This window comes from Uloborus diversus, chromosome 7 (genome assembly GCF_026930045.1).
Source record: "Uloborus diversus isolate 005 chromosome 7, Udiv.v.3.1, whole genome shotgun sequence".
NCBI classification, from domain to species: Eukaryota; Metazoa; Arthropoda; class Arachnida; order Araneae; family Uloboridae; genus Uloborus; species Uloborus diversus.
Genome location: NC_072737.1, coordinates 117,209,658 through 117,227,802, shown reverse-complemented (window position 1 = coordinate 117,227,802; position 18,145 = coordinate 117,209,658). Strand labels below are relative to the sequence as shown.

At 31.4% G+C, this 18,145-nt stretch overlaps 1 protein-coding gene across 1 annotated transcript in view; it reads left to right on the top strand.

Moving 5' to 3' along the window:
* The window catches only part of LOC129225850 (cadherin-23-like), a 252,851-nt gene that overhangs the window by 212,261 nt on the left and 22,445 nt on the right, over window positions 1–18,145 (top strand). Inside the window, exons 16-24 of the mRNA XM_054860371.1 lie at window positions 26–102; window positions 1,018–1,270; window positions 2,552–2,797; window positions 3,807–4,187; window positions 8,115–8,412; window positions 9,946–10,155; window positions 11,163–11,198; window positions 15,712–15,830; window positions 16,577–16,771. Of these exons, the coding sequence (XP_054716346.1) occupies window positions 26–102; window positions 1,018–1,270; window positions 2,552–2,797; window positions 3,807–4,187; window positions 8,115–8,412; window positions 9,946–10,155; window positions 11,163–11,198; window positions 15,712–15,830; window positions 16,577–16,771 (1,815 nt within the window). The remainder of the gene's footprint in view (window positions 1–25; window positions 103–1,017; window positions 1,271–2,551; window positions 2,798–3,806; window positions 4,188–8,114; window positions 8,413–9,945; window positions 10,156–11,162; window positions 11,199–15,711; window positions 15,831–16,576; window positions 16,772–18,145) is intronic.

Sequence of the window (18,145 nt, the reverse complement as noted above, 5' to 3'; positions counted from 1 at the left end):
TTGTTGAATTGTAATATTTGAATAGGCTGAAGACAAAGACTCTGGTGATTATGGAACAAAAGGCATTCGTTATACAGACATCAGAGGCCAGATTGCCGATAAGTAAGCATGTTCTTATAAAGGATATTTGTATGATCTAGCATTAGTTGTTTTTGTCAACAAACAATATATTTGAAGATGATGTAAAATGTAAGTTTCCTAATTTCAGGGGGGAGGACTCTTTTCAGCATCATTTTTTGTATTGACGCAGAAATATGATTTAATAATTTATTTTAGACTTTTTGCTTTTTTTCTACTAACTTTTTGCTCTCTTTACTTGAAACAATTATCTTAATAATGTTACTATACTGACTCAGAGTTGGTTTAAAATTCCAAGGTTTAAAACTCCAAGAGTGAGAGTCAGTCATTTTTCCTCAAAGTTTACTACCCTGCCAGTACTTGCAGAGTCAGGGTTAGACTGATTTCGTAGAAAAAGAGTCAGAGTCAATGGCTGTAAAATTACTAGAGTTTGTAATTTTCCCTCCAACTCTACAGCCTTGGCGTTAACTATCATTAGAGGAATCATTAGATGTGTCAAGGATTAGCGCATGAAATATTTTGTCCCCCTGCACTTCGTTTTTTTAACTATGCCGAAACTTTCATGAGAATTTTTAATTGTTTTATAAAGTTAATATGTAAGTACATTTACTTTACTTGAAAATTTGTTTTTTTTTTACTAAATCTCAAAAGTGAACAGTTAAAGTTACTCTCTCTTAGCAAACTCGCAGATTGGACACCTTACTGCAATTTAATAAATTGAAAGCAAAATTAAACTTACACAACATACGTAATAGAAAAAAACAAAAATAAATTCACAATCCCATTTGGGTATAGCATCCCTAGTTTGGTTTCACATTCTTAATAACCTTTTCATTCTTAACCATATCATAAGTATTAATATGCTGAGGCATACTCAACTTTAATTGCTGAAAAGTGCTGCACATGTTTTTGCAAAACTTAATTTACCTAAATTTTCAGGCTACATTTAGATCCAGTTACTGGTGTGATTTCCATAAAAAATGCTGATCATGGTATGGATCGAGAGACCACTGCTCAATATTTTGTTACTGTTGAAGCTCGGGACAGCAATGGCCTTGGGAATAGAAACACAGTGCAGCTGGTTATATCAGTTGACGATGTGAATGATAATACACCAAGATTCCTTCAACAAAAGTATGAAGCTCGTCTCAATGAGAATGAAGAGAATTTTTTAACACCTTTGATTGTTCAGGTAAGAATTAAAAATTTGTTGACTTATTTATTGTTATTCATCTTGTTTTTTATGTTATTTGTCAAACATGAAGTTGTGTCTCAAATAAAACCTTGCGTCTTTAGAGAAAAATGTTTTCTATAAAGTAATGACATTGTTGTGAATAAATCTCTGGAGCCATAGCAATGATGAAACTGCTTCTCAATGTCTGATGATTTTTTCTCTTGCACCATAAGCACAAAAATGCAACGCTTATATGTGGATCTGCAAGACTAACCTATTTATTGTGCCAAATGCCACATGTATTTTTCATGAGTTTGCAATGTCATTGAGTATCTTTCAAAGGCTGGTGTAACAACTTTTGGTCCTCTACTTGTGTGCTTATCTCCACAAAACCTGTATTATAGAATCCTCAAATGATCTAATATGTCTCAATATTGCATCATTTGGATATTTGTTTCCCTTAACATCTTTTGCATCTTTCGTACAATTTGTATTCAAAATAAGCCTCAAGCAGCGAATTTCTAGAAGTTGGAAGAAACTCATTTTGCTAGGAAGAACAAAGTAACATAAAAATTTATATAATTAGCAGATAGTAAAATTTAACATGTGGAAAAAATCAGACAAGGGGTTCTTTTAGTCATTCTTAATCACATGAAAAAACCTTGTGCTTGAATGAAAACCCTTACTGATTGATTATATTTTTTTATGCAATGTTCTTTTCGTATTGCTACACCATGACTTTTTGTCTCATCAGTTTTAAATATTCTCATGTCAAATATTTATATTTATTACTAAATTGCATTCATAAACAAAGTTTTAAAAATATTTTTGAACGTTATTGAAAGAACTTTCAAAAGTTAAACTGTTAAAATATCTGTTCTGAAATAATACTTCTATTTCACTTTTTAGAAGAATGAATAGTTTGCAATTGACTCTATAAAAGTCCCATTTTGTTGTTAATAAATTGTGTTTCTTTCAATTTGCCTACCGTAAGAAAATTTCTTAAATATCTGTATTAGTATAATACTATAAAATCATCACTGTCTCATTTTTAAACAGTTATGATTTTTACAGTAAATTTATGCTAATAATCATACAAAATATTACAAATTTATGCTTTTGTGATATGAAATTCACCTTCACTATCCAAACAAAGAGATTTAGTGTGTGCATGTTTCCAACTGACGTCTTGATTAACGAATGTTGTTTAAGATGTTTCATTCTTCAACATGACAATAAATACTAATAATTTATCAAATACTTCACTTTTATCTTAAGTTTTTACATTCCTTTCCACAGGCTCAAGATGATGACCTTAGGGGGTCATCTAACAGTCAGGTTAGGTACCAAATCGTTGATGGTGACCGAAGTAGGAACTTCAGTATCAATCAGATGACTGGTGAAATCAGACCAAGATCTTTAGTTGATTTTGAGAGGATGTCAAATGAAAAAGGGGACATTCGAACATTCCAACTACGTGTTCGTGCGTATGATCTGGGCACCCCATCTTTATACAGTGATGTTCCTGTTACTATTTATGTGCAGGTATGTAACAATGTAAATGATTTAATTTCCATTTTCAATTCCAATGTATTATTTCTGTAAGGAACTAGGTAGTGTATGACTAATCAAAGATAATTTCTCATAGTTTTGTTCATGCGTTTAGTGTCATCATTTTGATATGCTTGTTTTATCTTATTGTATAAATTTGATTTTCTTTTTTATTTATACATTTGTTGAAAGGTAAAAAGTGGGTACCTTGCAACCACCTTGCAGGGGGTCTGCAGACCACCCTATGAAAAACTGTACTCCACATTTGTATTTTAGTTCGCAATTTATCACCACCCATTGATGGTATTTGAAACAGCTGTATCACTCCTGTTTTGCACTATTAGTAATTATTTGTATATTCAGCACAGAAAATTCAAAATTCCAGAAATTGGAAATTAGAATGCACTTCAATTTAAAAGCATTCTATTTCTGCTTTTGATTTATATTTTCATCCTTTTTTTTACTATGAATCTATGCTTATAATAACAGAAATGGGTGCTGCTATAGGAAGCTGAAGGGCAGTATCTGCAGAAATGAGGTTTTGAGGTATTTGAAGAAATGTGTTTTCGATTCCAAATTAACAATAAGGAAATATGGAAATTTTACCTCCCCCCCCCCCTGAAACTAAATAAGAAAGCTTTTATTCCAATGCTAAAGTACACCATATGACAAAAAGGAGGAAAAAAATGAGAGAGAAAACTTTGCATATATTGTCCGAACGACCTTTCCACTGCAATATGCAAACACATCACTAAAATATACAAACTTTCAAATCCTTAACCTGAATCATAAAGCGTTTGAATAAAATTTGTTTACTTATATTTGCACCCCTAAAAGTTTTCTCTCTCATTTTATTTTAGTTGACTTGTAGCAGATTTGTTTATTTTATAACTTAATGAATCAATTTTTTGTAGTAATCTGACTTATATGTATTTTAAAAAGAGAAAAAAATATGCTTATTCATTGCAAAATTTTCTAATTGCTTATTCAAAATTCATTTCAGGATGTAAATGACTTTCCTCCGGTGTTTGTACAACCATTTTACAGCAAATCCATCCCTGAGGACACTCAGTCTGGCACATCAGTTGTTCAAGTAAAAGCACTCGATGGGGATCACTCCTCTTCAAACAGTCAAGTCGTGTATCGAATTCAATCAGGAGCTCAAGATAAATTTGTGATAGATGCAGATACAGGCGTTATTAGTGTTGCTCGAGGCGCTAATTTAGATCCCGACAGAACCATCCCCAAGTCTAATTTTTATCTCTTGGACGTTGTTGCACTTGATGGTGGAATTGGAACAGCCCAACAGCAAAGCAGAGTCTCGGTTAATATTTCCATCATGGATGTAAACAATAAAGCTCCTAAATTTATTGATCCAAAACAAGTAAATAACTTTCTGTTATTCATTTTTATGAAATTCTTAGCTGAGTTTTTTATAAAATTTTGATTCTAGCTGAAGGTTTGAATGGTATAAGTGAATGGGAAAGTTCTATGCCTACTCTATTTTATCGCTTCTAATGATATAAATTTCATACAGAACATTTTACTAAGCCATTGATTCAAAGTTTTATGTAGTGCCATTTCATGGTTGTAATGGATTGTTTAGTTAATTGGTAGAAATAAGCCGTGTCAAAATAACCTAGGGGTTCTCAAATTGTTCAAATCTTTTATTAAGTTTTTGCTTTGAGGTCGATGTTTTAAAATACATTATTTCTGAACTAGTATTTTCAATGACTCTCTGTTAGATGTTTGCCTATTATCGACTTATATAAGCTCTTAATGAACTTCATTTCTCATTTAAATATTTAATTTAGTTATATCCTCTGTGCAGAGGCGGCAAATAGGGGTGTCAAGAGGGGGCGGTCGCACCCCCAAATCTTTTGAGCAGAATGATAGAAAATGGGTAAATTCAATTTACGTAAGTCGGAAATCCATGTTCATTAAAAAAAAGTCTTGCTGGTTCTCAGTAACTATTTGATGAAACTCGACACATTTCCTGACTAGAAAAAGTGTTTTTCGTTATTTGGATGATGACTTAGAAATTCATGAAATATTTTCCAGCCTTTTCTGATCATAGAAAACTGATAGAGAACGAAGGTTAATTTTAACTAAAGAAGACATTTCTTCATATAGGCTAAATATTTCATACTTATGTGCCCAGTGTAACGATGGTATGTCCAATATAAGAGGCTCGTGCAAAAAGATGTGGCTGCATGGTTTTCAGAGGAAAATTCCTTGATATTTTACGTTCATTTTTTAAGTGTATATTTATTTAATGAGTGTTCATAGCTTTCTTCTACCAGAAACACGTTTTAGCTGCTCAATGCATTATATGTTTTCATAGAACCTTATTAAAAACTAGCTGCGTTGCCCGGCTTTGCCCGGTCTATTTTGAAAACGAAACTTGTGTCAAGTGACGTATATTCAACAATCAGGCATAAATAAAAGAAAAAAAAATCATCATGCAAAATTTCCCCTCCAAACAATGACGACTGATATTAAAATACTTTTAAGAAATTAAAATAAAATGAGAAAGATGGACTTAAAAAGTGTAACCATAGAAACACAAAATAAAATAAGTTTCAGAATTGAAAATGAGAAAGATGCAAATAATGGATTCAAAAAGCGGTTACCGTGGAAACGCAAAATAAAATGGTTAAAAACTTGAATAGAGAACAGATTTTTGAACTTCATTTCATTCGCTTGTAACTTTTTTTCTAATGGAGATAGAGGGTTAAACTTCCGACCATAGGTCGAGTTAGATCTGGAGTAAAAAAGGTAGCTTTTTTCAATGGTGTCAAAAAGAAAACTGTTGGACAATTCCTTCACATTTTATTGATAAATTTAATGAAGAAAGTAATGCCTAAATTTCAGCTAAGCCTAAACAAATTCGAGCTAAAAACGTAAATAACTCCCGCCGCAATTAAGTTAGAGCGTGTGGAACAAATTGCGTGGAACGCGGAAAATTCTTCCCTTTCCAACGATATATAATATTACTAACTGCGAGTAATTTTTCACCCCCATATTCGGGAATTTATGTGAAAATTGGGCCTAAATTGGAATAAAAAAAGAACTATTCATCGAATTGTTTTCGAACTGGTCTGCAAACCTTCTCAGGACTTAAAGGAACAAATTGTGAAAATTTCAGCGAAATCGGCCGGGTAGTTCTCGAGTTTTGCGAGTTCAAACAAACAGACGCTTTTTGGACACTTCATTTTATACTATGTAGAGATGCATGTGATTATTGAATTTAAAAAAACATATCAACAAATACCTTTTTTGGGGCTCTATAATTATGCAATCTCGGAGTGTCATAAGTTGGTCTTCAAGAGTTAAAACCATAAATACATTTCTTCATAACTTCAAAGCAGTGTTTTGACGACTGGAAGAATTATTGTAAAACAATTCTTTCAATGGTGAAAAAGCTCATGCCCTTTAGCATGTATGACTTCGTTAGAATTTTTATTCAATTTGTTTGTATAGAGGAAAGTTTTTGAAAAATGCTTTACTCTATCAAAACATCTTCAATCCGCTCCCCTTAATTTTCGGACTATTCAAGCCACAGTTCAATCTAACAATTGATCTATGCACCATACTGCCATACTTCAATCTAAAATTGAAACTGAAAATAAGATTTTACATATAGATATATATTTCAATCAAGCGTGAAACATTTCAAAAAAATTCTTCCTCCGAGCCAATTTTTAAAAGGCGAAAAAAATAAAAATTTACATGATGATGTGAAGTCAAACATTGATTTTTTAATATTTTGTATAAAGTAATAGATTCAGTATCCAATGAAATTAACACAAGATTTGAGGATAATTATTTTTCTGTATGGTTGGCTCTATATTATCTGGACTGGATTTTGAAAACGAAAAATAAAAGGTTTCAATTATGAGTAAAATTTTTAGCATAAGGCAAGAAAAATTACAAGCAATATACCGACAGACCGGTTATCACATCCAGAGACTGCTGTTTCGTCCTTGTTAAGGACTCAACATTCTGAAATAGTAAATAACAGAGCTGGAGACAGATGACATCTCATTGAAGCTGAGAGCACCGACGAGACTAGATTATTCAAAGATGAAAAATTAAGCCCCTCACAATTTTTGAAGTTGCCTGGGTGATTTTCAAGAGCAAGATATAAAAATGTTTTCATACATAACTTTGTTACTTCAATTATTTTTTAACTATTCCTATCAGCTCAGTCAGTGGGGAAAGATTTTTTTATGTCTCAGGAGTTTAGATAATTATTTTCAAAGCACAGGAGGGAAAAAATTCAAACGAAGTCATATATGCTAAAAGGCATGAGCTTTTCACCATCTTTTCTATTTAGCTGTACTGGCAAAACAGCACGACACTGGGCACTGATTAGTAACACGATTCCCTGCTCTTCCGAATTATCAAAAATCATACATTAAAACTTTTCCAAAAAGTTTAAAAACTTTAGTATCGAGATGCTTTTTATGATAACTTATTAGAGAGTTAATCAAAATTTCAATTGTTTCTAAACACTAATTTTTATTCATTTTAAACCCATTTTATGACCACTTCCTGTTAGCTAATTTGCGTTTGGGGCCGCACTGTGGTAATACATATTCAAAAAACTCGACCCCCCCCCCCCCCCAAATGAAATGCTGAAATGCCGCCCCTGCCTCTGTGTGTGCATAAAATGTTTTATTTGTAGATATTTTTATTTTTTTAAGTAATTTTATCCCCATTTTATAGTACTCCAGGCATATGAATGTTTCCAAATTTTGAAAATTGGTTTTATGTTTACTTATACAGTTGATTCTCTATTCAACGACTTTCAAGGAACCGCAAAAAAATTGTCCTTAATTAGAATGCGTCCTTAAATAGAATACTTCTAAAACTGCAGTGGAGCATCTGGGACCGGGAAAAGGCGTCTTTCAATAGAGAAAGTTGCTAAATAGAGCATGGTTAAATAGAGAACCAACTGTAGTTCTCAGAAGTATACTGCAGGCTTCTCTAACTTCTTTTCTCTAGAAGCTGCAACCAAATCAAAATGTAAAGACTCTTGTAGGCAATACTGCAAGAAATAACTTATTTAAGACAAAATAGCATCTCTTACGTAAACATTGCTTTATAAAAATAAATTTGATGAATAGAAGACATGCTCTTTTTAAGTATAATTTAGCAAATTTTAACAATACTGTGATTTTTAAAAAAATAGGCATTATAAGTGGAATAAAGATTTGTTTAAGTGCTGAATTAATTCTATGACTTAAATCTTTTTATGCCCTTTGTCCTTCTTCAACTTCAATTTTGCTTTTGAATTATTTTACAGGCTATTATTTCTGAAGGTGCTAAAGTTGGAACCGTAGTTACAAAAGTATCAGCTACAGATGCTGATGAAAGACCTGTGTTACGATTTTCCATAGATTATAGGACTAGTGAAGGAAGGACTGAAGAAGGCGCTTTGGTTTCTCCAACAGAATATGATTATAACAACATATTTTCAATTAATGCCGTTGATGGTACTATAACTGTTGCAAAACCTTTAGATCGAGAAAAGTTAGAAACCATAAGACTTGTTGTGAAAGTTGAAGATTTGGCTGCTGCAACTCAAGGGCAAACATCCATGGGTATGTATAGATTGTTCTACACATTACTTTTCCAAAAAAAAAAATGAAGTGAATTTATTTGAACTGAATTTATTGAATGCAGTTCACAGCAGTAGCCTACCTAGACTTTGGTGCTCCCCCACCCCATAAGATTTTTTTTTTTACAATTTTAACTTAAAGTTTTATTTATTTATTTATTTTTTTTCAGAGCGTGTTTTCTCATACCTCTTGCGCCCCCTCTCCCCACCACAGGGGTTACGTGGGGGCTATATATGCTCCTGGTTCAAAAATTTTACTGATATGATTACGCTCCTTGTGTAACCAGTGCTGTAGTTAGGGGAAAGAGAACATACACTGTTCCCCGAAACTTTTTTTAATTGCAAAACTGATACAGATTTAATGTAAATTAATTTCAAACCAATTTAAAAAAAAAAAAAAAACTTTTCTTTTTAAATTGAAGCTGACTGAGTAATCTAAATTGACCTTGTTTGGCCTAACAAAAATCTATCAATCAATCTACCTTGTAAAAAACTCCACGTTCCCCCCAAATATATTTTCCCAATTTCAATATTGTCTGTAGCAGGACAACTTTTTTTTTTAATAGTGAAAGTTATTTCTTGCTTAATTATTATATGCAGTTTCTAAAAATAATTTTTTGTTCTTTCTTTTATAATCAAGAATAATTTGCTTTTAGCATTTGAAATTACAAGTGTAAAGTCAAAAACAACTACAGTCAAACCCCGATTTAACAAATTCATCGGGACCAAAACTTTTATACATTAAATCGGGGTTATTTCGTAATATTGGAATTCATTTTTTTTAATTACGCCTACTTTACCTAAAAACCTAAATAAGCAACTGCACAAAAATACCCATAGTTAGAAAGTGTATGCTTTTTATTCAGCATTCCCCGACTTATTACACACTAGTTAAGCTGAAATTTTGTTGTACTGAGTAAAAGATTTTGACAATTTTTTTGACACTTGACCCGAAATAGTTCTCTTTCGACTTTATGGAGAGAAGGAAATACTGTGTCAATTACAGCCTGCTGCTTGAGATATGTTTTTACAGTTCCAAGCCATATAAAGCATTAGAAAAAGTAACTTTTAATGATAGTTTCATTATTGTTTTTTGCAACAGAATGGCTATTCATTGGTTGCCCACTCGCCCTTCAAACATTGCTGATTCCAAGAAAAGTCTTTCTCTGCTTCGCACAGGATGGATATATCATTTGGAAAACAATTTAATATTTCCTAACTCAAATTTACAAAAAAAATTGTTTTCCAATGCTAAAATAATTCGTTAATTTGGGGTTTATTATTCGATAAATAGGGGTTCTTGCCTTCATTTTATTCAGGTAAAAAGAAAAATTCGCTAAATCGCGAAATTTATTAAATAGAGGTTCTTTAAATCAGGGTCCGACTGTACTAGTTAGTCTGAACAACGGTTTCAACGGTTAGAAAAAATAAAATTCATATGAATTATACTACATTTATAGCAATTGTATTTAATGCATCCTGGTCACTCTCTAATAATTGTTATTTCTCTTCACAGCTACATTAAACATTAAAATTGATGATGTCAATGACAATAGGCCTCGTTTTCAAAAACGTCAATATCGGCAAGCTGTTACAGAAAATACCAAACCAGGTTCACCCATAGTAACTGTTGTAGCTGAAGATGCTGACAAAAATCGATCCCTCACATATTCCCTTCAAGGGAGCCCTGATATCATTGGTTTAGTTGGTGTTGATTTGAAATCAGGTAACTGGTGCATTCTAGCAAATGACTCATTATTATACTTTGTTTTTTATTCCTTTTTTAGCTATTTATTTTTTTAATTTTATGTTATTTAAGCATGAAAACAATCATTAATATCTAGAATTAAAAGAAAAAAAATGATCTTTCAAATTTTTCATTGGTTATTTTACACTGTTTCATTTGAATCGTAAAATTCAATTGACAAAAAAATGAAAAATGTTTAAAGATAAAAGTTTTTTCAGTCAAAGTTGTAAGGTTAAAATACTAAGAGTACCTTTTGAAAATTGTTCACTTCATTAATGTATTATATTTCTATTCAAGATCTAAAAGTTAAACTTTTGTTGCAAAAGTAAAATGTGTATCAAACAGTTTCAAAACATAGTAAAAAACTTATTGAATAATCAGTTGAACTCTTTTTTTTTTTTTTTTTCAAATTATGCCTAGTTTGGTACTTAACGCACCTAGTAGTTTTTAAATTTCTAAACTTTTACGCATTTTATTTTCATCAGAACATCAGAGGGTTACTTGTGTCCTGTTTGATAATTGTCTCATTGTTTTTAGCTATTTGAAAGATATTAAATTTGATTCCCATGTTACTTCCTAAACATATTATTATCATCCTATTTTATCTCTAATCGAATACAATATCCAAGTATTAAACAAAAACTGTTCTTAAAATAAAGAAGTATTAATTGTTTCTTTTTAGTTGCCTTTTTGGTTTTTAAGCTTTAAGTGTAAAATTTAAATGTTTTAATTGTTTCTTTTTTTTTCATATTTTAAAGTAAAATGCTTCATTGTTAGTCAATTTTAAAAGCATTTATGTGAATGTTTGCTTTAAAGATTGTAAAAACATCATGTTATTGTGGCATAGAGAATATCATTCTTTTGCTTCTGCATTTTTTTTGATATAACATACATTGGCTATTAACATGCTATTAATGAATATTAATGGTGAAAGGGCTTATACTTGCTAACAATGCCTATCTATTCTTCTCTGCTCTTCCTTGCAGAATCTACTGGCTTGCTGTGGCTTCATCCAATAACAGGTGGGTTTTTAATAATGCTTTTTTAAACAGTTGATGAGATGCCATTTTTAATATTATTTACTTTATTTTTTTAAATATTTGAGTTACCCTCACTGTACTAAAAATGTAAAGATTTTTTTAAAAAATTACCATTCAAGTGACTCAAAGTATGTGTAAGAATGTTTTTGTGACCTTTCCCTAAATTTGATGAAAATGCAAAATCGAAAAAATAAATGTAAATATCTTCTATACAGGGTTTCAATACCATGTTTCATACTTTGATGCAAATTTTTTACTAACCAAAATAGTAATAATAATAATAATTTGGATGTACAAGGAAAATTATATCCTTTATGAGCCCTGATTCAATCATTGGATTTGTTTTGGGAAAACTTTATTTTTAAAAAAGTGTGGGGAAGAATGTAGTGCAGTAGACTCTCGTTTTACGCGGGGGTTACGTTTCATGGAAATGCTGCGTAAATTGAGTCCTAATACTAGTGTTAAAATAGAGGTTTGGTTCCCTAAATAACAAAATACTTCATTCAAGTGATGACTAATTGTATAATAAGTTTAATGTGTACTTATATCGACTTTTATGCACAACATGCATAAAGAAAACATAGAGGGACCAGGTTAAGCATTCGCCAATGCGCCAGATGTGATAAAATCGAAAATTCAGCGAAAGAAATTCTAATTTGACGACTTTATTGGCAAACAGAAATTTCTCTGAAATTTCCATAGAAAAAAATGTCTCCCTTCAGGCACCAATCGAGACAAAAATGAGGTCCGTTTACAAAATTCCAACCTCTAAAAATGAACCTTTCACTAAAAGTGTTTTATCCTCCTCTACTCTGAGCGGAATGAGGTGCGTGCACGCTCGTCAGCATCGGAGGAAGGATGACGTTTGCCACTCTCGCCTTCTTGCGCCTCTCGATGATGGGAGAGATATCGAGTGGGCAGTGTGGCTACTGAGTAGAAATTGTTGGCAAATGGCAGCTGCCTTATTGCATGGCGTGTTTGTTTCATTGTGTTCGATTTTTTAAACATCGGACCAAGATAGGAATGTAGTCTTTACTCTAATAAAAGCTTTTATTTCCACTCTCAAATTTATTAAAGAATGATAAATATCACTTTAAATCGTTTTTAGCCATTTTTTCCTTTTTACTGTACTAGTACTTTTTACTGTACTAGAATAATCTTGTTTCTTGGTCATTTTATAACTTTCGAATAGAAAGGGCATACGGAGGGGCGAGTGAAATCAGATTCTGTTGCTCGTTTAAATCCTTTCTTCTTTCGTAACAAGCTTAAAGTATCATTTATTATAAGTTTTCTAAAGAGAAAATTATTTAGTTTTTTTTTTAATTACATATAATTTGTCGGAAAACTACTAAATTTGCATTTTTTTCTTCAACAAAATTCCTAAAAACTAACAAAAATTCCTGATCGACCCCTGCCCTTATCCTCAAAAAATTTTCAAAAATTAAGTTATACTTCACTCTCTGATTAAATATTTCTACAGACAAAAATACATTAAAGTGTTAAAAAGTTAGTCTTTGGCTAAGACTTTGAAATTTGGCTAACACTTTTAAAATTTTGCTAATTTACTGGCTAACAGTTCGAAATCCTTAGCAGGGTCCCTGACATAAATTAATTTCATGTCCTGTTTATAAAGAGGAGCTGGCTATAATAGTCTTTTGGCAGTCATTAAGAATTTTTCTCTAACTCTTTGCAGAGCATTAACGCATCCATGATCACTTGCCCCATTTCCATGATAGAATCTTCCTTCACTAAAAAATCAGGAAGATCATTTCCATTGTCTAGGAATGACTCAAAATTTTCAATGTGAATGTTTTTGGTTGTGCGTCACTGACGTCAGTATCTTCGTTGGTTTTGGCCTCCTTTGTCACTCCTAAAAGCTCTTCTTCCAGTGAGTTCTGAACTGTGTGAGTTTAATAACTTTACTTCTGGAAAGAGCTCTGGAACCAATCACATAAAATGTCTCCAGTGGCCCAAGCTCGATTATTAGCAGCAAAAATGCAATTAATTACGCGTAATCTGCAATATTTTGGATGTTGGATTTTGAAAGAGGAGAAAATTTTATCTGCATTGCCGCATCAGCGTAAAACCAAAACTCATTCGCGTAAAATAAAATAAAGGTGTCAAATCTTAAACCACGTATAGTCGAAACCCCATAAAATAAACCCGCATAAAACAAGGGTCTACTGTATATCAGAAATATTTGTTTAATATTTTAGGAATCCTTTTTAGGTAAAAAAATATCTTACGCAACCATTTTAGTATCAAAGTTCAAACCTTTTTATGCAAAAAAAAAAAATGACCCTAGGTAAAAAAAGATTTTCATCAAAAATTCAAACAAAAGGAAACTACTATGTTGTGGCCATCACAAAACTTTCTTCTATATATTTCTTATGAATTCTGATCCCTCCCTGTGCTTGATGAGAAAGCAATATTCCCAGTAAAAAAAAATTACGCACATAAAAACTTGTTGAGAAAAATAAATTGTCTTTCAGAAATGAACTATTAGCTCTTCTTCTGTCAAAATTGAAACTAATATGTTGTGGCCATCACGAAACTTTCTTCTATATCTTTCTTACAATTCTGGTTCCTCCCCATGCTTAATGAGGAAGCAATATTCCCAACAAACAAAACTACACATGTCAAAACTTGACGACCATCCCAATTTCCGAATTATCGTAAAAGCAAAGCGAAGATCAAAAATTGAAAGTTATTTTTAAAGCCTTGCTTAAATTAATTACAAATATTTTATTTATTAACAAATATAAGACAGTAAAACAGTTAAACATTTTAAATCAGTGAGATAATATTTCCGATCATATCCCAAGGAAATTACGCGAAATATGAAGACGACAGTCTATTACGATTTATCTTTTATATTGTTGCATTAATAAAACTTTTTATTAGCAAAAAAAAAAAAAAATCAGCATCTCTTGAAGCAATTGCAGCCAAATTTTATCCTGAACAAAGCATTACTTCTTGAGGTATAGCACTCGCAATGAAAACAAGAGAACATTCGATTGTACCACACCCATTTCAGTTTGACGTGAAAATAGAATCAGCTCTTGTACCATTTACTAGCTACATGTAGATAAATTTTTGTTAAATTCCGTTCATTATTTCTTGAGCTATAGCAGTCACAAGTAACAACAAAAAACGTTCTATAGCTCATCCCCCGTTCGAGCTATTGACACTAAAATTGAATCAGCACCTGTACATCTTAGGGGCAACGTATGGACCAAATTTTGTTTGATTCTGCCAGTTAGTTTTTGGGGAATAACAGGTATACATAACTCAAGAAACCTTCCATTGCTCCACCCCCCTTTGAGGAATTTGCGCCAAAAAACAATGGACACAAGTTCACACAAGGGCAGATATGTGTATCAAATTTCGTTCAATTTTATGTGGTGGTTTTTGCTGTAGAGCAGCCACAAAAAAAAAGTCATACACAGACACACACACAGAGAGAGACAGACAAACATTTTCCAAAAATGGTCGAAGTGGACTCGGCACACCTCAAAACGTTCAAATCAGTCGAAATTCGAAAATTTACACAAATCCAATACTTTTTTGTATATTTTAGATATAGAAGAAATTAAAAACTGCTCTTGTTCTATGATATCAAAAAGAGTTATGCGCAAAAATAAACCAAGGAGCTTTGTTCACATGTAATGATGGGCTAGCCAAATTCAAGTCATTAAATTCCATAATATATTGAAGCATATGGAAGTTTGTACCCGAGAAAAAAGACCCCAAGCAATTTTATTTTCTATGCAAAATGATTGTTAAAAGCTTTTTTGAATTGTCTACAATATTAGACAAATTTCTGTACATGAAATACACTTCCAGCTCTGTATTTTTTGGAAATGTCTGTAGTCTTTTTTTTTGTAAAGAAATAAATAAAATATTATAATGACTTGTTTTGAAGTGTAGTTTTCTTCAGAAATATTGAGTTAAACTTGTTTTTACTTTGCCTTCACACTTATTCAGTTTTGAACAATTATATTTCTTGCATTTTTTTCCATAATTAAATTTTATATTTTATTTTTGTAACATTTATGCATTAACCAATTTAAAACAATGCTTCAATGCTACAAATTTGAATATTAACCCTTTGTTGGTCATTGAACCTCCTAAGAATCTGAGCATAACATTTATGTAGTATCACATTCTCAATTGTTTGTTAGTTTAAATTTTGAAGAATAAAATCACATGCATGACACCAAAATACCATGTTCAAGGTCATTGAATGTCCATTTTGGAGGATGAGCTCATATTCATATGCAGGCAGAGGTTTATATCCCCTTGACTGTTGAAAGTATTGAAATACAACCAATTGATAATGAATGAAATTGCATATTTTCTCAATAACAGTGGTTTCTTTTTCACTTAAAGCAGTTATGTTTGCCTTTAAAATCTGTAAATGTTTTAATGGGGAAAAAGTTTTGAGTTTCATGTTAGAAGTTTTTTTATTTTATACCAAACTTGTCATTCACAGGTGAAGTTAGTGTCAGCAACAAAATTGATCGAGAAATGTTTTCATGGTTAAATGTCACTGTCATTGCTACAGACAATGGTATTCCTTCCCTATCTGGTGCAGCCGATATATTTATCCAGGTAAACTTTTTCTTCAGTTGAATTTATGTTATTCATAGCTTTAGAAAACATAAGCTTTTTCTTAACGTGTACTTTTAAACTATCAACTTGATTTTTAATTAACGTTAGCTTTGAGGTTTTCATTATGAAACATGTTATCGAGTTTATTGACTATAGTTCATCAGTAACAGAGCTTAAACACCACTTATGTCGAGTTTGTATTTTCTATTTCAAAACAGTAGCATTAAAACACAAATAATAAGTAAATTTTGAATGATGTTTTAGAAACTTTTTTTTTTTTTTGCTTAAAAATAATTATTGACAGTGATGTTCCGACCAATTTTTCATTACACACAATATGTGTATGTTTCATATACATAATATGTCATAATATGAAAATTTTTGAAGCTTGAGGGTCACTATATGTCAAAAAAATGTTTGAGAGTGAACGGCATATATGGAGTATACCCTATGGGAACACCCCTGATTATTGAGAAAAATTCTTTTAAACTTTAATTTTTTATCACATTTTAAGTTATGAAAAATATGTAGTAATAACAGCATTTGTATGAATGAAAAATTACATAAAGAGTACAATGACTTTTAAAGTTAAAAATTAGTGTAATATTTTCATTATAAAATTACTTTGCTTTTGAAAAAAATTTTAAAAATATATTAAATGATATTTAATTTCCTTTTAAAATGTATCTTAGTAAAAAATAATAATTTTAGCCTTAACAGTTTTGTTGAAATTATTTATTTTTTAGGTTTTAGATGAAAATGACAACAACCCTGTATTTGTAAGTAGTGCCACTGATTTCTCTGTCTTAGAAGATGCTGTAATTGGAACTGAAGTTGCATTAGTTCAGGCAACTGATGCTGATGTTGGAGAATTTGGAAAAATAACATATTTATTAGATACTTCATCCACACAAGGGCGTTTCAAAATCAACAAAGAAACGGTAATTGTTTTAAAAATTTTTGTAAGTTTCTGTATCTATTAATTTAAATGCTGAACTTCATTTGCTATATGCTATGTCATAGAGACAAAATGTTTTTATGGCAAAACATATTTTAGGTTGTTGAGACCACTCTGAATAGGAGATTCATTCCAATGCCCTTGTTGTTCTCTACTTTTTTAGAATCAAATTTCTTTTGAGTAGGGTTCAATTTCCATCAAAAAAAAAAAGTGCTGGAGCCCTATATTTCTCAGAAGTATTAGTCAAATACAAACATTCTGAATTGTGTTTAATATTGTAATAATGAAAAGTTTACAATATTAATTGAAATTAATAATTATATTTTGTATAATTGAGAACATTTCTTTCTATGTATACTGTAAAACATTTATTTTTGTGAGGCTTAAATTTGGTGAGTCCCCGTGATAATTGCAAAAAAGTTTGCCTCATTCTTTTTAAAGGCTTTGGAAAAGTTGACTACTGTAATATTAAACAAATATTACAGTATGGTTCAGACCGCAGTCCAGGTCCTGTCTGCAGAAGCTCCAAAACTGGTCCTCCAAAAAGCTTCTAGAAGCCTGAATTACACAAATAAAATGTTTTAAAATAATTTTATGTTGATACAGTCGAACTTGCCTGTAATGAGGGCGAAGGGACTGCAATATTTGCTGATTATAACCAAATGCTTGTAAAAAGCGGGTTTGTAAAAACATCATACGAATTAAAACAAATATTTTGTTTCATTTTCATTTCTGCCCAGTTCCAAAAAAGTACGGTTTTTCGAAAAAAGCTTATGCCTCGAAAATCATCGTCATTTGCCACCCCTGACTTCCAAAATAGTTTGCAGCTTTTCTGCACATCAAAAGACGCTGACTATGTTGATCGTGGTTGAGCTTGATAGACTTCACATTTGTCATTATCCTTTTCGCTTTTGTGATTGTTTTCATCTGCTTTAATTTGAATTAGAGCTACAATAACCTTGGAAGTGATTACGTTGGCAGCAACTACTCAACATATATATTTTAAATGTTTCTCGACTCTGTAAATTCAAGAAAAGTGCAGTAATCGCTTGTTCTTAGGATTTTTGACACATCACTAACATCACTAACTTTCCGTTGACTTTGGGAAGTCGAAGGAATTTTTCCAAGAAAGGATAAACAGAACTAGAAGTTAATAGAAATTTTATGAATCAAAAGATATTGCTGCCTTTAAGCAGCATTTTGCTCGTTAAAAGCAAGTTATACTCTGGTTGACTTAACATTGTACTAACCAAGTAATTTTGATTTCCTCGTTAAATCAGGGCTCATTGTAAGCTTGTTCGACTGTATTATCATCTTTAGACACTTTTTCTTTTTTCCTAGTATTTTGGAAGTAATT